The sequence below is a fragment of the Paramormyrops kingsleyae genome, chromosome 15 (assembly GCF_048594095.1).
Source record: "Paramormyrops kingsleyae isolate MSU_618 chromosome 15, PKINGS_0.4, whole genome shotgun sequence".
Lineage (NCBI taxonomy): Eukaryota > Metazoa > Chordata > Actinopteri > Osteoglossiformes > Mormyridae > Paramormyrops > Paramormyrops kingsleyae.
This window is the reverse complement of record NC_132811.1, coordinates 8,147,095-8,172,845: the sequence shown is the minus strand read 5'-3', so window position 1 is coordinate 8,172,845 and position 25,751 is coordinate 8,147,095. Positions and strand designations below refer to the sequence as shown.

The following is a 25,751-nucleotide window of genomic DNA, read 5'->3' as shown; positions in this document are numbered from 1 at the left end:
TTTACTGTTGCTTGTTACTTTAAATTGCCAGATAATAAATCTCAGAGAAATAGAGAATTCCAGAAATTTGGAGAATTGTTGTGATCCATATAAATTCATGTATTCAGCAAAAATGGAAAATTAAATCCAGTCAGAATGAGGTGACTGAAACTTAGTTAAATGCTGAAAGTAGACTTTCAGGATTAAAACTGCTGGTGTAATTCGCTAACAGATCACTATTAGGAAAAAGAGAATCATTCATTATTGCCACATCAATAGAGCTGTACTTGTGCGCCGTTTTGTCCATTACAAATGGTACCTCATTACAATTACAATCTGGTTATTAACCCTGTTGTTATAGAAGTTAGTATTTATAAGCATTTGAAATGATGAGGGGGAAATAAAGTGTCTTACTGTGACTGCCTCTCCTGACAGGCTTCCGTTTCTTCGCAGTCTGTAAATGCCAATGATGTCATCACCATTCATAGTTCTCACTAGTTCATAGTTCCTTATCACAGCACTAATTCTGGCCCTAATCTTGCTCCCTAATATTTTGTAATATTTGTACTTCTCCCATCTGCACCACTTGGGGATGCTCTTTTTAACGTCTACTTTTAAAGTTCATTTAAAGAGAACAAGCCCACTGTAACCGCTTACCAAAATCAGGCAGAATTTCCCCTGGTATTTAGCACAAGTTTAATTTTCCTTTATTAAGGAAAGTATAGGGAATGCCTGCATATAAAAATGATCCTTTTAGGGTTGCTGTGAGCTTAAAGCCTATCCTGTACCGGTCTTAGCCCATGTGGTGCCCTAGGCAAGTATCACCGTTGGGGCTTCCTGTCTGAGGAAAAGTGATATTGGCTGGCAAGTTGTCACCCCAGGTGGCTGCCTGTGTCACCTAGATAAGATTTTAACAACTCTGAGCTGTTAGTTAAGTTCTCCCCAAACGAGCTTGATGGGCCGAATGGTCTCCTCTCGTTTGTAAATTTCTTATGTTCTTATAGGACTGACCGGCCTTGAGTACAGAGCAAAAGGCAAAGGAGCTGCTACCCTGAGCTGCTCCACTTTTAATACGATACTGCAAAATGTACCATGATAAAACAAATCCGATAAACAAACAAACAAACAAACAAATCACTAAGTTTCTTTTATTTATATATTAGCATGCCAAAGCTGCCTTGTACATTTACTTAAATAATGTGACATATCTGTATGGGGTTTGGTTGAATAAAATTGTTAAACGATTCAGATATTTGCGCAGTGATGAGGTACGAGTGGATTTTGGTTTTTTGAGATCTGCAATTAACTAATCGCCATAAATTCTTACTTTGAAAATGAAGAGTGGTAAAAGCTAATCTTTAACATGCAGTTAAGGGTAGGAATTGACAGCATTATGTCAGCGAACCATATGGATAACGACTGTGGATAAGTTGCTGATATTATTCAAATTTGTACTTAATTGTTGGAAGACGTATGAAATTTGGTGACACTTGGTGACAAAGGTCAGCCTACTACCGTGTGAAAATAATTTAAAACCAAACAGAACAATTCTGTCTTAAAAATGTTACTGCTAGGATTTCTAATTGATACTCTCCATCCCTGAAAACACTGTGTTACGTTACTTTGTACTAAAAAAAAATTCTACAGGGATTTTTAAGAAAAACAAAAAGCTCTGCTGACTTAAAGGTATTTTGACTTTTAAGTTATAAGTTGGTCACTGTACAGTAACCTACTGTACAGTAAGAAAGATGGTTTAAGTTATAAATTGGTCACAGGTCTATTTGAACTGTCAAGAAAAAAATGCTTCTTTGGGATCACACATGTGTCATTCATACGACTGAACTTGTATTTACCCAGCAAATACTAAAGAGGGGGACAGAGCAGTCTGTTATCAGGTCAAATGTGTCTTAACCATCGTTACTGTATTTCAACTACTAAAGTTCAAATTTAATTACACTGGTTCACACTGTGCAGGTAAAAACCTGGTGAGTCAAGTGTGAAGGCTGGAAAGGGGGAATCACCCACTTATTCTTACAAGCATTTTGAAATAAATGTTTTTTTTTATATTGATTATTTTATTTATCTTGTTTTTTACATGTAGATTATTACTGAGTAAATAATAACCCAATACCCACATATATTACACCTCTTTATGATTTAGATGAGTTTACAACATCATTAAGCGCTAATTTCTGTGTTATATCTTGCATGTGAAACATCAAATTATCCCCTATTGTAATATTGTCACCATCACTGGAAAGCATCACTCGACAGTACATTCCCTGTGGCAATTAGATAAAATATTTCAGGGTCCCAGTGGACTTATTTGTGCATTCAGAGACCGACACCTTCTTCTCTTCATCATAACTTTGACGTGGGAAACTGTCAGGCAAGACAACATAGGCAAACCAATTTGTTAACATGCTCACTCTCATCCCTATTCAGGTAAAATAGAATTAAAGAATTAACCTATCCCCTGAAGATGAATTTTAAAGTGGAATACTAGTACATACACATTTTTAAAGCTATGCTATACATTCATACCTTTCTTTTGCTGATGTATGATCTGTTGCTAAATTAGGTTTGTGCCCTGGTCTTTTTGGAAGGATCATATGAAATTTGTCATTCTGAGGAATGGATAGCAAGGAACTGATTTATTGTTGTGCCTTTGTAAGTAGCCCTCTACGTTAACTTTCAGTAAAGTTAGTCCATTCGTAGAAAAAAAAAATCATCAGTGTCCTTATTAATTACACTGAAGAATACACTGGAATACGATGAACTGCTGTGGAAATATCACTGTGAGGTTTTCACTTCTTGCTGCTTGCTTTCATGCACTGATACTATGATGTTAAAACTACTAATACTATGATACTAAAAGTATTGATACTAAACACTCAAATATTTACAGTATAGTTTTTATGTGTATTTTTCTATATGATAGCAGAAGATGTAACGGCTTTGAAACCTACTGTACAGTAAGAAAGATGGTTTCTATTGTTAAACACATCCATTGCATATATCAAAGGGTGATTTCTCTCACTATTGCTTACACAATGATAAATGTAAGCTCTCTATAGATCTTATTTCCCTTTACTACACTTTAGTACTGTAGTTGGGAGGCGGCCATTGACCCAGTCATTAAAGTGCTTTTTTTGTGATGAAGATACAAGCTGTCCCCCAGACTGAAACCAAAGATGTCCAGAAGGAAATGACCCATTCACCTATGAAGTCATTTGGCTAAGTCACTCATCTGAGGCAGTAATTTGGGCAAGACTCTATCCAGGGAAACAAAACGGGAAAAGAGAATGAAAAGACATCTGAAATGAAAAGAATATGGTACACTAATGTTCCGATCAGGTTAGAATTACAGCACATTGCTCAGACCTTCATACAGATTCTCGAGAAAGGAAAGTAAAAATAATGAAAGCCGTGTTTTTCCCCCATATGCATTTGAGTTACTAAATAAAGCTTCTCTACCCAGATAACCACAGAAATGACCAAAAGCAAAACAAGTATATGTTTACTCAATCAAATGAAATTGTTTATACTTTTTACTTATGAACACACCAAAAGAGTTCATGTATATCATGGCATTGGTATAATGCATTCATGAGAAGCTGATTTAGGGTTATTTGAGACAGTTTTATGCACTAAGGTCAGTTTATAGTTAAGAAAAAACCCACTTTTGCAGAAGCCCAACTCACTCCCAGAATGTTTGTTCTACCCACTGCAACGCCTGACTTATAATATAATTATAAAAACCAAACCTCAGGAAACCACTGAATTGCAATATGTAAGTCATCTGTGTAACCTCTAAATGTTTTATACAAAGCAGTCTTTATGGTGAAAGCTTTACAAACTACATTGTAACATTACTTTCTAAATACAACCCTGACAGTTTTCCAAATGGAAGGGATTATATGATATAAAACAACAGGAATTTTATGAAGTACAACATCTTATACTATATTTAGTATCTTTTGTCATTGGGCAAAACTCCAACAAAAGTCTTTTTTGCAGCCTTATTAAAATATAAGCAAGAAAGCTTCAGATAACTAAATTATTTATGCAAAGGCACAATAAAATATCCAGAGAGCAGAAAAAAAGTGAATCAGTGATTTTGATTTGGGGGTGGGTAATCCTTGTGGGGTGGTGGGTGGGGGGGGGGGGGGTTGGTCTGTATGAATGTGCCTTTTTCCAGGGTCCTAGTCAGGTCCCAAGACAGCTAACACTGTCCTCTTTTATATCAGATTCTGAGAGAATAGCTAATCAAACAGCATTCATTTTTAAAATTGTAAATCCAAATGCAAATAGAAATTGTACACTAATAATACTTTGAACTTTTTAAGTCATTAAATGTTTTGCGGTAAGTTGGTAGGAAGCAAAAATCATGGCTAGCCCACTGCAAGATAAAATGAGTGTAAAATGTGAATATATACAGACACATTGTCACCAATGTCATTGTTGTCTCATGTAAAACTCTATGGTGATGTAAGGAATAAGGACATGCATTTAGTAAGGGACTAAATTTCTAGTTAAAATTGAAATTCTTGTGAATGGCTGTTACCTGAAGAGTAACACTCAACAATCAGACAGTCTTTCTAGTGTTGTGTGTATGTGTGTACAATACCAGTCAAAAGTTTATACACACATTGAGATTTTTCTGCATTTTCAGTTACTCACTTAGCATTTACTAAAAATACACTCAATATTCTTTGCAAACAAAGACATGTACATTTTGTTCACCATTTGATTACCGTTATTAGCAAGGAAATGTCATGTCTTTGATTCATCAAAGTAACCTCCTCTGGCAGTTATAGCAGCACAACAATTTGAAGCATTCTTCCTACAAGGGACATTAAATACTGCTTTGGTTCGTGGGATGAAACAGGTAACTAGTGCATTTAAGATTACAGTACAGCCAAGAATTAGACTATGACATCACCACACAACCAGTTAACAGGATGTCAGACATGCACTGTTACATACTATTTCCATGTTAAAAAAGGGAACTTATTTTAATTTAATTTGCAGTTGTTCACTCAACTTTCCAATGCTTAACAGGAGAAAAAAAAATCTGTTTAGTGCTGAATTCGGTAAGGCAAAACTCTTTAATCTTAGTTCATAAAAGATTTGCAAAAAATATTTTATGCTAAATGAACCAAGTGATTGTTATTTATACTGTTGTGTGAACAAACAAAAATTCCAGTTTACACCAGATCAGATAGACAACAACCAAAAATGCTAGTTAAACCAGATCAGATGATAAAATGTGGTTTCAGTTGTAAAACCAATGTGGTTCTACAAACTCATGTCACATTTTTTGTGGACTGGCCCCAGAACAGATCTTTTTCAAATTGTCATAAGTGGTTTTAAAAGATTATTTTGGACGTTTAGTGACTCCCTGACGCTTGTTTTGTTGCCCTTGCACTTTTTTCTGTTTCTCAAACTGTCTGTCTTAATAATATAGATGACAAATTTACATCCTTACTTTTGGAATGAACACTAGAGTTGATATTTATCCTTTATAATCCGTTGTTTTCCCCCATACAGTAGCTTCTGTTGACCCTTTTGTCTTCAGAGAGTTCTCTATTGTTCAGAATACCAATGGGAGAAAGGAAATTCTGGGGGTGTATTAAAGAATACCGTATGATGTAAGTAACTCTGTATTCCCGAAAATAAGCTACATGTGGGTTTGGTTTTGATTAAAAACAGGGGGTACAATATACAGTAGTCACCCCTTTCATGCAGAATCAAATTACATGGCTTCAAGTTTACGCACTCAGTGATTTGCAGTTTAAGAAAACTGAAGAACAGGGAGAAATAGTACATTTTAGTTTGTAACTAAAATAGTAGTTACATTTTGATGATATTTATTTGACTTTATTGTTATTAGAGTGCTCATTTAACCTACTCATAGACAAGGAATGGGTAACTGATGTTTATATTCACATACTATATAAGGGGTCCATTATTACAAGCGAAAATCATTTTATGTGCTGGGTCTTGGAACGTATTGTCTGTGCAAAGCGGCGGGGGGGACTATATTACATTTTCTCCTATGACAATGGAAGTTCCACTCCCCATGATCATGCTTTACATGTGGTGGGATCAGCTTCAGGGCTTTATCTTAAACCTGATTTATTCTGACAGCCAAGCACCAATGTGTCACAAGTGGTGGATTTTAGCTAATTGTTTTGGGGAGGGTATTATTCTAATTCTTAGATGTAATTTAATGTTTGATTTATAGGACATAACATGTGTGACTGTGTATCTGTGTCTCTGGATGGGTTTCTACTTGAAGTTTTTTTTTTTTTTACTTTGTTAGCCTTAGAAAGTGGCATTTTTTTGTTCCTGCCATCATTTATGATCAGAAATGTGCCATAATGGCTTTTTGTTAGTCTGGAATAGAACAGAAGACAAGCATCCCAGTTTTTGTCACCAAAGGTCTGTTGCTTGTTCATGCAGAGACTAGTGTTCCAAAGTTTTTAGCACCTGTTTCCATTCATGAGAGCCTGCCTGACGCAGTCCATAAAAACTCTGAACCTTTTTTGTTTGTTTCTAAATGTTGTGCCTGTGCCCTTTCACCTAGTTTGATTCTTCCACACAACATTTTTTTGTAAATTGTCTAAAAAAGTTATTTATTTTTAAAGTATATTTATCAAAACACTCATCAAAAGTCAACATGTTTTTCTACTTCTTTGATTTATGTTTATCAGGGTTAATGTTTATTGTTTCTGATGCATGATTCCATTTTATCAATGCAAATACGTAATTGATTCACCAATTTTGATGTTTTACTGAGTGATTTTAGTGATTTACTAAGGTGTCAGAATTTTATCATTAATACAGTAAATATGATCTTATTTGTTTCCTTAGTGATGGAGAGATTGACCTGTCTTCATAACATCTGAGCCTCTGTTCAATATGACCTGTTTACGCTATAAGAATGTTCTCTTGATTATTGAATTTTTCATAAGTTTTGAATGATTATGCATGACTTGGGTTTTATGTGCCTTTGTTTATCCATTGTTTAGGAGCTAGACAGTCATTCTCACTTGCAAATAACTTTATGATGTAATGCGGCTGTAATGCAGTTCCAGTTATTTTCATTAAGTGCTCTTCCCTACGCAGTCATCTCAAAGTGCATAACAGGCAGTTAACGAGACGCACAGCGTAGCTTGACATAACAATGGTTAGTATTATGCAATAGTAGTAAATAAACAAACAAGCACAGACAAAAAGGTAGTTAATTAATGAAAAGCTAAATTGCAGTGGAGGAAAATAAAAGAAAATATTTATGGAGAAATAACTCTGGTATATCAAGGCTACTTGGCCTCTAGCAGCCCTGGTCTGTCATTAGGCGACTTACAGAAAGCTTGCTTTGGGCACCACGTTATCTTCGACAGCCACTACCCTGAAGAGGTAAGCTACTGTAAGTATATATACAAGTCATACCCTTTAAACACTGATTTTACAATGTGTTTTTTTTTTTTTTGGTTAGTGAATTAATCTTTTAATGATCGCACAGCCCACAAAGGGATGGCTGCAGCATTGTGTTATTGCTCTGTTTCGTGTTAACCAGACCGTCAGCCTTTTGGTACCATTTGTTGCCCTTGGGATGCTTCGGCAGGCCCATGATGGTGGTTGCCCTCCGGCCTGAGCATGTGGGTTACCCCAGATTTACTCTGATCTCTAAAGAGAGGGGATACCCTTTTCTATTATAGTCACACAAAATCCATTTAATTTTTTCCCCCAACATTAGAGAGGTATATTAAGGCTGTACCTGGGTATTTGTCAGAATTTTTCATGGCTGATTTTACTGATTTTATTTATTGTATAATCTAATTTGTATACTCTGTTTCAGGAGGAGATGTGCAATAGAGTAATATCTTCTGTAAAAGCTATTAAGTACCAGAAATGAATATGCTGGACCATGCTGCCACTCTTGCAGCCTGCGTACTTACACATAGGGCAGGGCACAGTACAGTAACATATTGGCGGTATTTGAAAAACACATACATTTTCAGGCTAGATAGACTAAGATTGACAGGAGCTGTGAAGTTTGATGTATGAATGTGCGTTTGGAACTGATGAGTGTTTCTCATCATCTTCCACGTCTCATGAATGCCCAGTGATTGCATCATGCATCAGCAGTCACACATCACAGTCAACCTTCTTTTTTGCTAGTGAGTATCCGTAGATTGGTCAACTTTTGTGGAAATGCCATAGGATGCCAGGTGTCTCGTTCAGAGGTGGGACTTCAGAATGATGCGGCTTATTTTTCATAACCTTTATGTCCATTTCAATGACCTTTTTTGTGGATGCGCATTCTCTATTGTTTGAAAACTTGCAGTCTCAAGTGTCAGAAATACTGAATTCTGATTTATGATATCAAAATATTTTTTTTGCTTTCCGCCATACAGAGATTGATGACATATAACAGAAAGTTGCATCCTAGTAATGAATATATTAAATTATTGATACTTCTTTACTAATACACGTTAGATTCTGTCAGGTTTATGTCATTGACGAATAGATCTAGTGGAATTTGGAAATCTTTAGCTTATGTTGTTAATACCAAAGTAGGAGACGAACTACCGGTGTAGTCATCTGAGCTGTCTATTTCTTGATCATATACCATCACCCTAATCTTTACGGTAGGGGTATAATGGTAAACAAAATTCACAGTTTGGTATAAATCTCGGTTTTGGGCTCACGGTTCAGTGCAATTTTAGCACAGCAGTTATCGAATCTAAAAGAATATAACTTTTTTATGGATCCATGCGTTGTGCAGTCAAAGTATTGAATTCTAAAAATCTAAAAATATTTGACAAATGAACGTAAAAAAAACCACAAATCTACCTTTTTAAATTCGCTTACACTTGCTTTTCGTAGACTGTCTGTAGCCATGTTGCCTTCGGAGACCCTGTTGTGTTTGTTATGTGCACGTGCCCGGCCTTAAAGTGACTCTATCCCATGAACTCCATGATAAAAGATACTCCCACCTAAAGTCAAAGTGTTTGTACTTCTTTGTTTTGTCTGGTTTATGTTTATTCTGAGTCATATGCACTTCATGTGAATCTCTTTTATTAGCCAACTGCTTATTTTGGTCAGTGTTATGGGAGAGCCTGTAGCAAATGCTAGGGCATGTAGGGCGTGTAGTGTGTAGGGCGTGTAGTGTGTAGGGCGTGTAGTGTGTAGGGCATGTAGGGCGTGTAGGGCGTAGGCCGTGTTGGCCGTGTAGGGCGTGTTGGCCGTGTAGGGCATGTAGGGCGTGCAGGGCGTGTAGGGCATGTAGCGTGTAGGGCGTGTAGGCCATGTTGCCCGTGTAGGGCATGTAGCGTGTAGGGCGTGTTGGCCGTGTAGGGCGTGCAGGGCGTGTTGGCCATGTAGGGCGTGTAGGGCGTGTTGACCGTGTAGGGCGTGTAGGCCGTGTTGGCCGTGTAGGGCATGTAGCGTGTAGGGCGTGTTGGCCGTGTAGGCCGTGTAGGGCATGTAGCGTGTAGGGCGTGTAGCGTGTAGGGCGTGTAGACCGTGTTGGCCGTGTAGGGCGTGTAGGGCATGTGGCGTGTAGGGCGTGCAGGGCATGTAGGGCGTGTTGGCCGTGTAGGGCATGTAGCGTGTAGGGCGTGTAGGGCGTGCAGGGCATGTTGGCCGTGTAGGGCGTGTAGGCGTGTAGGCCACAAAGCAAAGGAGAAACCTGCATGGGGTGTCAGTCCATCAACACTCCATGTGTTGTGATAATTATATATTGTAATTAGTCTAACTGCATGTACTTGGACTCTGGGAAGATACCTCCATGACATAAGGATGACCCTGCAATCTCCACTACCACAAAGCAGAGGTAGATTTCACCCCCCAACTATTGAGACTATAAGGCTGAAGTGAAGTGTTGAGTCATATTGTGGTATAATGAAATTTTGAGAGAATGGTTTAAACATAGGAACTATTTGGTAAACATTAAATATAACGGTAATAATTCTGTTTTTCCTTGCAGGACCTTAATAATGACCACTCTGAGTATGTTTACTGCTGTGCCTCCTTTCACTTCGGCAAAAGTGTTGCAAATGGAGTTCAGCTACAGGCTCTTAGGTGCCATTGCTCTGTTTCAGTGAATGCATATTGTGTTGGGGTATTTGTAGGAGGAGGGCAGATGACATCCTTATCCGTCAGATCTTGGTTCTGAGAAGCAGCCAGTGTATCAGCGCCAGGACCTTGTCACTCGGAGGCTGTTGGCAGTAACAGGACACCCCCTCTCATCTTCTTTCAAAGTCCCTTCAGGACTTCCACTGGGGATGTGAACAAAACCTTTCCCACAATTGCTGAAGCTTCTTGGTTTCCTTTCCCTGCTATGTGTTGAAATTTTACCAAGGTTGTTACCACGAAGTGCATATTTGCATCTCATTATGCTATACCTACTACTTCATGACACCATCTTTTAAGTAGCTGTTTCATTCACTGTCACTATGATTATTATTTATAGAAAATGATGACTCCACTATTCTTTTCAAGTATAGTAAAAGTGCATTTTTAACTCTTTACTTTGGGGCTTGAAAATCAGTCTTCCGTTTCCTCAAAAATGAATACCTGCATATGAATCACTGCATATTAGCATTGCACTCAGTAGAAAGCTGATATGGAGTTGTCATTTTCTTGTGAAAATAAATAGCATAACTCTTATTGGTTTGTAAATACATGCACTTAGAAACAGTTGTTGGTCATTAATATAATTAATGTGTCATTTTTCTCTTAAAGCACCTAGACTAGTGGTAATATCATAGCAGTAATGTTTGCAAATGGTTGCTACAAGGGTTAATCTTAGGGTTAGGCATGCTAACAGAATGCTTCACATGAAACAATGAATGGTTACGCTTCACTTTTTCATTATATATACCTTCATAATGCATTCCTAAAGTAATATAAACAGTTATACCTATTTATAAAAAGGCATAATATTAACATTATAGCCATGTTTATTATGCATTATGAATATGAATTATGAGTAGACACCCATGAAGTGTTTTGTTTTTATGTGGTGACATCTGGGCAGATTTACGGTAAACTCTGCTACATTACTGGCCATACTACAAACAAACTGATAATGTGCATGATTTACATGGCATTGATGAAAAGTTGACTTACGTTTAGAAGGCAGTTACTAGTACTGTTAAGCTTTTAAAACTGCAGCGGCCTTGGATTAATGTAATCTACTGTTATATGAATATATACGAATATTATCAATAAATGTACCTGGTATTTTTTACATGGTTCAAACTGAGACACACTGGTGGTGTTTTATTCATTTATACATAGAATTTGTATTAACAGCATAATACAGTACCAGAGGGAATTAGTAATGAAGGCCTGCCTCTAATACAAGCCTGCCTCAAATAAAGGCCTGTTGCTTCCGTGGCTTAGGTAAATAAAGTTTCCAGCCACTATTTCAGGAAATATGGCATATGTATTATAATTTGTAGTTGTCTGGAAATTTTTGTCATTGGAGAAATCACATGTCGGAAATTCATCCACTTTTGCATAGTAATTTCCATAGTAGGTTGTTTCTTTGGTTAATAGTAAAAAGCTTTTTGTTCTCTGTTTTATCTCACCCCTCCATGCATCCAACCAGTTATTTCAGGTAAGAGCTAATGCTGCTTTAAATTGATTTCTTAATACTCTTAATGAGACAGACTTACAAGGCATCATATGGCATTCCCATGATTTCCTATCACTTGCAATAGCTATCAGTGCCTTTTTCAGGAACATGCCATTTTTTTGTTACGGCTTAGCTTTTCATGTGCTGAACAAACTCTGTTATTAGATTTTAATGAGATTCTAAGGAAACAGTATCTATTTTCATTGTTTACCTATTCAAGGGCATAGCCATTCTAACAGTATACCTGTACAATGAACTAATAATAATAATTATTATTATTATTAATTATTATTATAATGATGGCAACAACAACAGCAATTATTGTATTATTATTATTATTATTATTATTATTAACCTCCATAACTGAATGCCTATGCTTTTATCAAATTATGCACCAGAATATTAAATGAAAAAAATATTTTCAATCTTTTTTTTTTTTTTACTTCATCAATGCAAAATGTAGTAGCAATGTCAGTCAAACGACTTGAGTTGATAATTTTCAAGCTACGTGTCTATATTTTAACACCATGGTGTTTGCAGGTCAGATGTTGGCTCTGGAGAGTGTTTCGAGTACAGTATCGGCTGCGTTGAGCTACTGGAACGGGACATTTTTATTTTGTAATAGTTGTGAAGGAAGTTGTGCCTGAAGCAGGTTATACTGGAGATATTGATAGTGTTGGAAAAGTGACAGAGGTGGAGTAAACACAGGAACAAGACTGACAGATTGGGAAGGGGTGGTAATGACAGTGTCAACAGGTATGGAGGAGTCAACAGACAGGGAGGTAAAGTTGTATCTCACAGCAGGAACACGATGTCAGATTTTCACTGCTCAGCATTGGGTGATGTTCCATACAAAACACTTCATCCAAGTAATGATCACGGCAAGGTAAACAGACATCTTGCTATACATATGGCAGTCACACATATGGGGAGAGGAAGACCTGCGTAATGAACTGAGCAGGCCAGGCGTTTGTAAAAGCTGCAGATCACACTGCAAATTCAGAGCTGCCAACTCTCATGCATCTGGCGTGACACTCACGCTTTCTGACTCACGCTCCCGCAAAAAATCTTATGACAAATGTATGTAGTTTCATTATTAAACTAAAATCAGCTTCATTAAAAGCCATTGGGGTAGTTTGCAAACCCTACAGACTGTTTTCAAGTTAATAAAACTGTTACATACATGTAAATGCGTGTGTGGACTTGTCTCGAATTGAAAATCTCATGCCAGCCAGCTGACCAGAGTTGGTGACTGGTGGAAATGTGGCATATTTCAGTGAGCACAGAGGTCCTTGGATAAGCAGAAGATCACTTGTCCTGGGGAACATGTGCTATATATATAATAAATATTAGAGTTTCTCAATCCTGGATTTGGCAGACAGCTCAGCTGGAATGAATACCAACACACATAGTGGTGCCCCAGGACAAGGGTTGAGCACCTTGCGATACATAATTACTAGGGGTGTAATCATGTAAATACATTGTGACCCATCCAGACAGCAGTGAGCGGTGCAGTATTCTGTGTATTATACTTGTAACCCATGGTTTACAGCAGGGGTACCCAACCTGTCGGTTGGCAGCAAAATACCACGATTTAGGTCATCAGAGTATTTTAGTTTATTTTTTTTGTAAAAGTAGCTCTTCCTGTAAAAAAGGTTGGGCAACCCGAGTTTACAGCATCAGATTTTGGCATGACTAATGAAGTTATAAGAGCTTATCTGATTAAATTTCTGCGTAAAGTACAGATGGATGCCATGTAAGCATAATATTCACCGAATGTATGTAAGCATACTGTGAAAAAATGCTGTGAAGTTTGTTTTGCATAGTCCATTTGGCAAATGGTGTGGTGACACAGTAGTTAGTGCTGTTGCCTCACACCTCTGGGACCAGCGGTCGAGTCTCCGCCATGGCTCCCTGTGTGTGGAGTTTGCATGTTCTCTTGCATGTTCTGCCGGTGTCATCGTTGGGTTTCCTCTGGGTACTCCGGTTTCCCCCCTGAAAACATGCTAAGGTGAATTGGAGTTACCAAATTGCCCGTAGTTGTGCATGTGTGAATGAATGGTGCGTGAGTGTGTCCTGTGGTAAGCTGGCGCTTCCTCTTGGATCGTTCCCTGCCTTGCGCCCATAGCTACTGGTAGAGGACCCTGTGACCCTGAATTAGACAAGCGGGTACAGAAAATGGATGAATGGATAAAATTACCCAACACTATATTATACATTACAATGTGGTGGGTTAAGGACAGTATTTACTGCACTTTACTTCGTTTGGAGTTTATATTTGCCCTGTATTCACAATGTACGATACCTTAATACTAGTATACACAATTAGCACTCTGTTGTTGACTTTACTTTTATGACCTGAATACTTTTAATGTTCCTTTCAGCACAACTGCTCGGGGATTTTTATCGCCAAGATTTCAGAATACTAAAATATTTGCTTCTTAAAATACCATCGAAATATTTATTGTAATGTCTGGATCATATGTAGCATTAGATACCACCAAAGCCTGCTACTATTAAACATTTTGTGTACCGTCTTGTTTAGATAAGTTAGCCAAGACTGTAATGTATGTCCGGATTACACGTGCATTACATCAGTAAATTATTTTGGTATTTTATCACTGATCACAAGTCCTGGTCCTCAGCCGGAAACTATGATGTTTTTTAGGTAATTTATAGCAATTTCTTTGCTTTTATAATTTCTGTTAAATCACGTTAGTTAGAATAAATATTATAATTGTGCATTTGATTTACTGCTGATATTCGCCTGGCACGCACTATCTGTGCAGTTGTAGAAGAATTTGATGTGCTGTTCGTGGTATACGTAAAATTAATTGACAATTGAAACTCCTACGTTTTTTACAAGTGAAACGATGAAAACATTTTAATCAGGAAAACAGAAATTAAGGGCAGTTTCAAGAAATTTCATTGAAAGATGAAAAGAACATTTCTTATTCAGCTGCAATTTGAATAAAAGACAAAGTTTAAGGTAGGACAAGCCATCCCATTGATAGGTTTACAAGTCGTGAAAAGATGCAGACCTACAAGGACATGGGGCTACACTGCTTGATATACTGGATGTCAACATTATAGAACTTGCAGTTAATTATCTCTTCTGAAGGGATCTAATGCAGTTCCTAGAGTGTGGGAGGTTTGTTAGAAGGCATCATGCATTAAATGTTCAGGGTGTGTTGCAGTCTGTCTGGAAGACTGCAGAATAGTTCATTACTGGTGTCTATATGGTAATGTAACAGAAAATCACGTTATATCAGCAAATTGTTATTAAAATGTTTACATGGTTTACTTTTTTGCCTATTTAACCTAATTTTAAAAACTTCAATACTTCCGACAATGGATTAAGACAGATTACGGATTTAGTCAGCGGTTTTTTCAGGTTTCTACAATAAGATTTCAGCGAGTTATGAACTGAAATACACAAAAAAGATACGCGGCATTGCCGACGATGCCCTCGACCCCAGAGGGTGAAGATTAAATACATTTTTTACGCAATCTGCATGGGTGGTAAAATTTTGCATCTGAATATGTACCTTCATTTACTCACTTGTAAGGGAAACTGTTTTAGATACAGTTTTAATCATTTTTATATTTTATTTTTTATATTTATGTGAGTGTGGTAGAAGCTACTGCATATGCATCACTGATGGATACATAAGTCTACATATGTCCAATATTCTCATATTTGGAATCAATTAATCTAATTTGAAGCATACTATGATTTAATGAACACTTTGACTAAATAATTGTTGCTCCATTATTGTACAATAGACCGTAAGCAATAAATAAGTAGTACTGTTTTATCATTTTGATCTTTTGAGAATGATCTGAAAATGCTTTTTTCCCCACCTGTGGAACTATTTTGTTGCTTCTGATTTTCTGATTATTCTTTCTTTCTTTTAATTAATGTAGAGCAGAAGATGATGGGTAATGCATAATGAGTTGTTTTACTTGAAACAAATACAACCCCCCCCCCCCCCTCCCCCCACACACACACACACACACACCGGGTACGGAAGACTTCATTCTTGGTTTTGTTTAGTTTTAGCTGAGCAGGTCTATCAAGTACACAGCCGGAGAGGAAGTGATGTAAATAAACAGCAGAACAGGTCTGATAAGTTCAGGTGATCCAGGAAGCCACATACTCTAAGTGTATACAGTACATAAGGAAGTTACTGTGCTGTGTGAAGAGATAAGAAGGTAATGTTAAGGGACTCATTATACTGCTGACCGTTGTCAGTGGTCTCCAAGGAAAATATTAAGTATGGGAGAAGTGCGAGGATTCAATTCAAATACAGAACTTCAAGGTAATTGTTTACATTGCCACTCTTCCTTGCTCTTTTTTCCTCCTGTAATAAATCTAATAGTGTTTGAATGGTAGAAGTTCGCTTCTGTGTAACCTGCTACTTATGTAACCTATTTGTGTTGCAAAGCACCTTCCCTTTGTGAAAGAGTGTTTTTTCCATTAATGATATTCGTTACATCAAAAAGAGAACAAGTGAGCGAAGCACTCTATTTCTTGTGTCTTTCATGCAGTCTTTGTGCGCTAAGGTCATGTGTATTCTTAGGGTAAACATGACAGGTGCTCGTCCCAACAAGACGGGAAGGTTCCTGCTCCTTTGTCATATCAGGGGATACTATTCAAAATATAATAATGTAGTGAAGGATGAAAGTGGGGCTCTTTTACCTTTTTAGGTAATTTTTTTCTTCTATTTTTTTTTTCTATTGAATACGTGTTTCTAGTTTATTCCTCAATATAAAATTACTAGGAATCCCTGCTGGCCTGATGCACCTGTTTTGGTAACACTGAAACTGAATATTTAATTACAGAGGTTAAATTACACATCAATTGTTAGAGATACCCAGTGACTGTAAGCATTTTTTGGTAATTTAACCACAGTGAAATGAAATGTTTCAGAAATCACGAATAATGAAATCAGAATCATGAAACAATTTATAAAAGAAAATGATTGTTGTATATGAAAACATTGCTATGCAGGTGTGTCTGAGGTATGCTGTTCTTTACTGCTCCAGTATCTCAAATGTGTAGTGCAGTCATTCATCTACCTTAATGTCATCAGTAGTGAAAGAACTATGAGTCACCTTTAGTTAGTTAGTTTTAGGACAAAGGTCACCTTGTATATACTACTTTGATTGACAGAACATGTTTTTATTTTTTTCCCTTTCTGTCCAGGAGGTCAGAGTTGCTCATTTGATTGGTTTCCACCTATGGCAAAAATGACCCAGCTGGTACCGTACCCATGCCAAGGGGAAAAATGGACTTTTTCATTTTTCATCCCGTTGTATGTGCATCTGTGTGTGTTAGCAGGTGGGAGTATGAAAGAGAGCAGAAAAAAAGGAATGTCTGATCTGAATAAGGTAGTGCTTCTCTGCGAGGTGTAGAAAAAGTCAATTCTGTCACAGTTATCTTTAATCACAGAAATATTGCAGTGCCATATTGAACAGTTTCACTGATATGAATTTCAAAAGCCATTTCCAAATATCAAGCATATTTAGTTATTTTTTTCACTACGTTAAATAAAACATAAAAAGAATACTCAACAATTTTAATTTGAAATTCAATCATAATAATTATTTTGGATAACTGAGAGCAGGAATTCTTTCCTGTTTTCTAAAATGCTGCTGGATGTGCCCTGTTATGTGTTCTAACAATGTCATAATGTTATTGTGTATGAATAAATAAAGGCAACATTAAAGGATTTCCATGAATAAGCAAGGCACCTAGTCGAGTCCATCACAGAGATATTCAGCAGAGTTGCATTTCCGATTTCCTTTTAAATCCTCTTTTTGGCTATAAAAGTTTGCATGGATTGGTTATTATCCTTTGCCAGGCAGTCTGTCATTTCAGACAGTATACCTTGAAACACTTGTGAGAATGGAGAAAAGAATTATTTAATCATGATTCTAGTTATGCTAAAATAAGGGTTAAGGGCTGTGCTCAAGGGCTCAACAGAGCAGGATTACGGGGATTCAAGTCAGCAACCTTCCGATTGCCAGCACAGATCCCTAGCCTCAGAGCCACCACTCCGCCTATTTTATTGTACCTCACTATTAAATTCTAATACCGTAACAATCACAGTAGATCTTGTCTTTTATATACCCTTAAAAGCTGTGTCATTAGTTTAACCAAAGTTATTTTACCATCACTGTGCTTTAAATCAAATGTTTAATTCACTATTCAAATGTCATGTCTTGCTACTTTTGTGAGATGAATTGAGACTGTTCCAAACATTTGAACATGAAACAGCTGACACTGATTTATTTTTATGTAACGTTCTGTATAGATTCAGGGTTATAAGAATGCAGTTTGTCTTGCATTTTTACACTTGTGCAAGCACATATTGGAATGCAGGTGATTAGATATTTAGTTTTGTTTGTAAATGATATAAGTTGTTGCATTTAGGGCAAATAACTGATATAGAGCTATTGCAGTTATTTACAACGATGAACTTTGCCTCTAGCCCAGTAACTGCTTTATTATGAATAATGTGTGGACTTTTAGCAACATACTCTTGTTTAGTCTGGGGGGAAAATATAAATATTGGCTCTTCTTCATACTGATATGTTCTAAGCTTATTGGATTACATAGAAAAAACATCAGATCTTGGAAGAAGATGGGTGCTACCTTGTTTTTCACATTTCTGTATTTATAGTTATAAACAATGATTTGGACATATGAGTTTACCTTTGATATGTCTTCAGGGGAAGTTGAGAGCTTTTCTGATACTTATGTATTAGGGCTGGGGATGAATGTTTTTGTTGCACATACTGTAATATTGCTGTATACATTGCTAAAGCAGGTGAGCTGCTTCTGTATGCATCGCATGGTACTGTAGAATGCATACCACTCCTTACCTAATTTGCCAGTTGCAGCAGCTGGGATTGCCTCAGGACAAAAGCAATATGAGGTCTCTGAGGTATAACCGCGCTTGAAGTATAATCTACGAATGACCTGCTGGGTCTCAGAAGCTGAAACTATATACAGATGTCTAGCATTAAATGTGAAAAACGGTCTGGCATGCATCTTTTTGTTGCTTTCATTACTGTCTTTTGAGGCATGCTATGCATAAAAGCAAATGTCGAAAAGCACAACAGGTTTGCATGTGTTACAGCAGTCATTGTCTTCTTTTTATAGCATATTATTGCCTCCTCATATTTGGCGATATGTCAAAAAAAATCTTCCATATTTTACAACAGTAATTCTAAGTTTAACATTGACTAAATGATTTTCCTATGGAGAAATGGAAGATGCTATTCTGGGTTTATTTGTATTATTTGATGCTATTACTTAACACCTGTTACTTCCAATTAAGTAACTGTCGTCTTTTTAGATATTTCCCAGAGACTTATGATATGAGTGAAAGTAGCCCCTGTGGCCCTTTTTTTGTGATCAAATGTAATTTATCCATTAAAATTACCTATTTGTTTTTGCATTTCTCTAAGACCTACATCATTATTTTTATTCTAACTTAATCAGGTTTTGGGGTTAGTGCAAAAGAGACAGTGATAATTCATATCACTGTATTAAGGCTGAAACTATTCATCGAGTAACTCGAATAACTCGATTACAAAAAAAATCCTCGATGCTAATTCTTTGCTTCGATGCTACGTTTAATCCACAGGACCATGTACTGCTCAGTGATCGCCGTGTTTCACATTCACATGGAGGATGATTACTGTCGCACAGTGTGCTTACGATCCATTACGTGTAGCAGAGCGGTAGAAAAAAGGCCGAGGAATTTCCGGCAATCTTCCGGTTCATGGGGACGGTGAATAGTTCCAAACCTTGACGTTCACGGCAGCGAATCGCGTTCGTTTCCATTGCTTACCAAGCACTTTGGGCGGTGTGTTAATAAAATAACAGATTTTTAAAAAATCATTTAATACATTAGCTGTTATTAATATACCAAATATTATTTAGCGTTAGCTGTTAATGTTTATAGTATTTAATAGTTATGACCGACGGTAGCTTAGCAGCTATCGAGGCTGACGTTCTCATTTCACTAATGTGTTTGTTTCTTTGTCAGTTGACGCAGGGAACGTTACAACGTTCTGGTTATCAATGGCTTCATGATTACTGATAGCTGCACTGCTACCATGTTAATACACCTGATTAAAATGTCAGTTTACAGCTCTTCTCGGGTCACAAGGTTCAGTGTGAATTTACTACCAAATTTATGACAAAATAGCTTAAATAATTTTGTGGTAATTTATTTGCCAAAAAGTACCGTATTGTGGTAAAAAGCGCTTTTTAAGTGCTGCGTTTGTAAACAGCGCTTTAACATTAAACAGCTAGTGTTTTTCCCCCTCATTATTTCGTCTCCCTCGTGCTGAACCCTCGTGCTCCCTATTGACCTGTAATTTTTTATATACTTTTGTTACCCCCAGTCCCACTCTTTGTCGCTGAAGTGCAAGGTGTGAATTGAACATTATGTAGTGGTACTTTTTTGCGATGTTTGCCCAATTTGCCAAATTTAGCTTGTTTTGTACATATAAAGAATGACAATAGATTTTGATTACTGGACACTTTTGAGTGATGTGTGCTTTCTATACAAGTAAACAAACTGGAAGGCATATTTTGCCTGGCAGCTTTTATGAAACATACAGTATTATTATTTGTACTTTATTTCGATTGGAAAATGGTTCAAACTTGTTTGAAAGTTTAACATTTCTATGTTAATTTTTCAAATGATTGTTCCCCTTAGAAATTAAGGAATTAAGTTTTAGCATGCTCCTTGTGAAAACAGCAACTTCTGGCTTGCCTGAGGACCAGTGCTTGCGATGTATAAAGTTACATTTGTTTAGAAACTGTTCATAATGTTTGCGGAAGACATATTCAATAAAAAAAACTATGCGGTAGCCTATAAATGTTGGGTCACTAAAGATCTGAAGTATGTAATAGTGTTCCTTAAACGTCCCATGTACACAAGAGTTAAGAAAGTGTTTTCTTGGAAAAAAAGAAACAAATATGGACATAAATGCACTAAAAGGGTTTCAGAAACACACATGTCTGCATGAAAACAGCTGACCTAATTGTGTTACAATAACAGTCAAAGTAACAGCAAATGAAACCCTGGTTGTGTTTTTAGAGACTCCATGTGCAGGAAGATGCTTTAACCGAATGCAAGTCTTTCAGCTGTGGGAGATAATTTAAGTGGTGTCTGCAGGAGAATTTGCAGTCTGGATGGGATGGCAGCAGCTCGGGGGGGGGGGGGGGGGGGGGGGGGGGGGCGGTGGTGTGTTTGGGACTGCTGGGCTGGCCCCCAAGCCAGCTTGTCATCCTCATCTTCATCAGAGCTATTTCTGATAAGTTGATCTGATAACCAACTAAGTTATTCATATTCATCTCATTTTCCCACCACTTCTCCTGCTCAGGGTAACGACCACAGTTACCATATTTTATTATTATATATGTTCACACCACAATTACAAACTCCCAAATTGTGTTAATAAGATCTGCAGCTGCATAACATGCAATCGTTCCTGCTTCTGCAGTTCCATTACAAAGTGGTTCATAGTGTTTAGCCTGTACATGCCTGTTAGTCTCCTGCTTCCTCTGATTTCTCAGAAGCGGAAACTGACAAACCAGTATTTCTAAATATGGCTGGGCTTGTACCCCGCGAACATAATGGGTACATTGCCTGAAAAATGTGTATGACTGAAAAAAGTTTTTTTTCTTTCTTTAAAATGAAAAGTAGCCCTTAAAAATCTGAGAAGGGGGACTTATCTTACCCAAACACCTGTGCCTATTCTACTTTAGTATTCTGTGGATTATGCTTTATAAATATGTGACATGGCTGTATGTAATGTTTTTATAGCAGTCGCTGACTTTAGATATCAACAGCTTGGCAGAGCATATTTCCTTTCTTTATTCTTTTGAATTTTTGTCAAGATTAGCTATTATCTGCTGTAATGTTATTTGAAAATGCTTTTCTCTCCGAAATGTTATATCAAGCACTGCATTTTAAGACCCCTTTTAACATAGCAGCTATCACGCAGAGAATCGGAAAGACTTCGTAATTTTGCTTTCTGTACTTAAACATTCTCTTTCTGAATATCAATATAGTGGTCATTTACATAAATCAAGACATTTTATTCTGTGGTTGTATATATTCTTTGCAACCGAATATGTCAAATACTTTGAGAATTTATGATGTAGTTACGATGTATAATTTGTTTTTGTAGTATACCATATTCAGTACCTTTCTTTAAATGTAAACGAGTTAAATATTTCTTTTGTTTATTTATTTGTACAAATGGATCAGGGATAAGGAAAAGGTATTGTGGTAGTTACCAAATGCAAGATGATTCTTGAATGAAAGCCATGGTCACTGATCTGCATCTCTTGTTGAATAAAGCTTGACATTGAGGCCCTGTTTACACTTGGTTCCTAAATGCATCTATGGCAATTTGATCCGTAATAAGTACAAGATGCATCACTAAGATGCATTGTGATCCGATCACGCAAACCTCTTGCTGAGGTGGTTGGGGATGCATTTAATCACGTGTGTTTTGTAGTGTAAACGCTAATAACTATAAGCTGGGCCATTAGACCTACTAGTGGACCTCCTATTGTAGTAATTTTACTGTAGGGTTCTTTATCATATATATTTATGTTATTTGTGTGTTCACCGCATTTTTAAATATATGTATTTGTGTCAAGTGAGAACGGATTCCAGTCATATTTTCAGTGGCGCGAGATGCGATTATTAGGAGTGAATGATCACTAATCCCTGTATTCACTACAGGATCTACCCTACTTGGGGCCAAAATCTCTTATGCTATTTTGCTTCATTCCAGCTGGACCGTGACACCCTGCTTAGAGAGAAAGAGGATTAACATTTACAATCTCTGTGATTGACCGGCAAATGCACTATAGTGCACTATAGTGTACAGAGAGAGATGGGCCTGTGAGCCGTGGAGGCCGCAGGCAGACAGATGCGTGTTCGCATGCCTCAGTATTTCTGAGGCGCGTGTTCCTGCTCACCAGACTGGCCTCCACTAAGCCATGCAGATCAGAGAGTCCATACTCACCCAAGCAGAACGCAAACATCTCATCGTGTTATGGGGTTGCAGATAGTCTCCATGTCACCACTTGGCACTGCCACTGCTACCACTAGGGCAATAGAGCCCCGTAAATAGGCTGGATACTCTAAGATAGATGGATGTAGTCTCAAAGCACCATTCCTTTTATACTTTCATTTTGCTTTTATTTCCCATTGTACTATCCTTCAATTTGTAACCCAGTGGATACAATACATTTTGGTAAGTCTTATAGCTTGGCCAGGCTTAACAATGGACCTGATGTACATTTTATTCATGTTATTCACCAGAGTTTCCAAAGGGGGGGGGGTGGCCCTCTGACAGACCACTGATAGGCAGATTGTCAAGCTCCCAGCTGAACTTAGCCATTATAAGAAGGACATGAATGGCAACCTTTTAGGCCCCTATGGTTTCATAATCATAATTCATGGAGACTGTATATATATTGTGGCTGGCTTTGTAAAAGAAAATAAGACGTCAGACCGCTTTTATTTTATTCCGGCTACTTTTATTTTATTACTTTTCCTCCCTGCAAGGTACAAAGACATAGAAGTGTTATTCCATGAGGAGCTGAATCACAAAGAGTGGGATACCTATAACATAACTTATTTCATTCCAACACTTACTTTTGACATTTTTTTTCTATTTATTTACATTGTTTACATTTTTATTCTTTACACTCCTTTTATATTCAATTTTATTCTCTATTTGCTCATTTATATAGAAAGGCGCCTATAAATAAAATGTATTATTATTATATTTTGTTTCCTGTTTATTCTGTTTATATTCTGTTTATTTTATATTCATTCATCTTATTTTTTTCTGTATTTTTATCATTCCTGACTTTTTCGTTCTTGCACCAGCAAGGATAGTCTCCCACTTTTGTTGTACCTTTACAGTGACAATAAAGGCATTCATTCATTTATATGCACATCAATATCAGTGTTGGACAAAGTAATGGAAACAGAATCATATATTAATATGGCGTCAAGGACTTAATAAGGAGTAGGACCATACAGTTCCTTTAAACCAGCCCCAGTCCTTCATACAGTCCTGAATTGTGTGCAGTGGGATATTGGGCCATTCCTCAAGAAGAGAAGCCTCTTCTTCTTTGTGGGATAAAAGAGGTATAAATCTATTTAACACTCTCTCCGCTCCAGAACTTCCCATAAAGGTTCAATGATGATTCGATTTGGTGGCTGGGGAGGCTATGGAAGGCGTTTGACTCCATCACGGTGTTTATGTAACCACTTGTGAATTTGTTTAGTAGTTTGTTTGGGGTACACTATCATCTTGGAATATGGGGAAATCATGAGGGAACAGTGTTTATACCATATGCTACACATGGGCTCGTATAACGGCTTCATGTTCCTTGCCTGTTATGCAGCTATGTGAGAGGAATGATGGTACTTAATGGGTCCCACGTGATGGCTGCCTGTTCTGTTACAGATTCCTCCTTGTGGGTTGAAGGTATCCTTTAACTCACTCCTGTGTAAACCCATCCAGATGTTGAAATGAAGGCGAAAGATGACTCGTCAAACCACGTTACTGTTTCCCATTGCTCAGCAGTCTAGATTTTCTGTTCCTCACACCAGGTTTGCATTTTTGTGCGTTGGCCTTGGATGCAGACAGATGAAGGTTCTTCCATAAATCCCAGCTTTATGAAGCTCCTGATGTACAGTTTTTGTTGGGACTAGGTCACAGTGGTGCTGATTCACTTTTGCGGTAACATTTGAGCCAGCTCTTTGTAATTTTGTGGTATTTGGTAACTGTCTTGTTATGTATTGGTCTGTCCCTGTCAGCAAGCTTTGACCAAGTTTTTTGTCATTTACACACCTGCAATTCAAGGAAACTCTTTAGCCAGTTTGGAACCCCTTTTAATTTACTTTTGTTGCCATGAAAACTCACATATTGAATTGCTGACCCTTTTTTTCTTTTGCTCACACGTACTGCTAAATGCCATTTAACCTAATCAAACCAGCTGTATTAGGATTTTTTCTGGGTATTAAAATGTGCAAAGCACTGAACCTAGATGTAAAACATCAAACAAGTTGCGTAAGATATACATGTAGAGTGCAGCTGCATGAAAGGTACAATAATGCTATAAGGTAGTGTGGAGGGGGGAACTGGAGATGTAGACAATTATACTGCTAAAAATTACAGTGCACTGTGGCAGTGGGATACCACTAGTGCTGATGCAGGCGTTAGCTGATTTTTAGGAGACTGCATTAAGGAAGAACATGGTTCGTCTTAGTAGCAGTGTTTGTAACTTTAGTTCAAATATATTTCCTTGCTATGTTTCCATGTGGTATATATGCACAGACTAAATGAGTATATAACCAGTCAGTTATTATTATTTTGTCAATACAAACTGAAAATTCCTTTCATGATACATTATATCGTTATATTGTATACGATATGTATACATTTCAGTATTTGTTTGCACTTTGGTTACTTGTGTCCACTGTGTGTCTTGTTGTGCCCTATATGTTTATGTTCTCCCTGTTGCAGGCAGAAGAATTTACCCCCTGGGATCAATAAAGTTTCTTTTACTTTATATGCTGTGTATTCACATGTTCATTAATGCATTTGATTTAGTACAGCTAGGAGAAGATTCAGTAAGTAGGACCTCACATCTGTTTCCTTGCAAGCAGTTTATGTTTCCGCTTCTGTGACCTTTCCAGCTCTCCACTTGTAATTAGATGGTATGATATATGTTATGCTGCTCATACTGATCGTACTGATACCACTAATCCTGAATTTACAGCCATGTCAGGGACTGTATGGCAGAGACATACTCTCCCATGATTCTCAGCGGAGCTGAGATTTTCTTGGGAAAGTGCATTGCAAATTCTCTGATGGTCCAAATTTGATGTGTGGTTAGTTAGCAGATGTTGCACTCTGGTTAGGACGTCTCCAAATGGAACAGGTGTTGAAATGGAAGGGATCAGGTTAAAGACATTACTTTGAAAACCCCTGATACTGGAGGAAAAAGAGGAGTATTTTATGCAAAGTGACAATACACATGGACTGTGGC

General features: G+C 37.3%; 1 protein-coding gene across 2 annotated transcripts in view; it reads left to right on the top strand.

The window, feature by feature from the left end:
• The window catches only part of LOC111860531 (inactive N-acetylated-alpha-linked acidic dipeptidase-like protein 2), a 208,336-nt gene that overhangs the window by 35,350 nt on the left and 147,235 nt on the right, over positions 1-25,751 (top strand). The window contains exon 1 of one of the 2 annotated variants that reach the window (XM_023844312.2): positions 15,807-15,957. The exons of the other annotated variant lie outside the window; for it this stretch is intronic. Coding sequence (XP_023700080.2) covers positions 15,915-15,957 — 43 coding nt within the window. The 5' untranslated portion in view covers positions 15,807-15,914. Of the gene's footprint in view, positions 1-15,806; positions 15,958-25,751 lie in introns of those variants that run through there. 2 annotated transcript variants of the gene reach the window in all.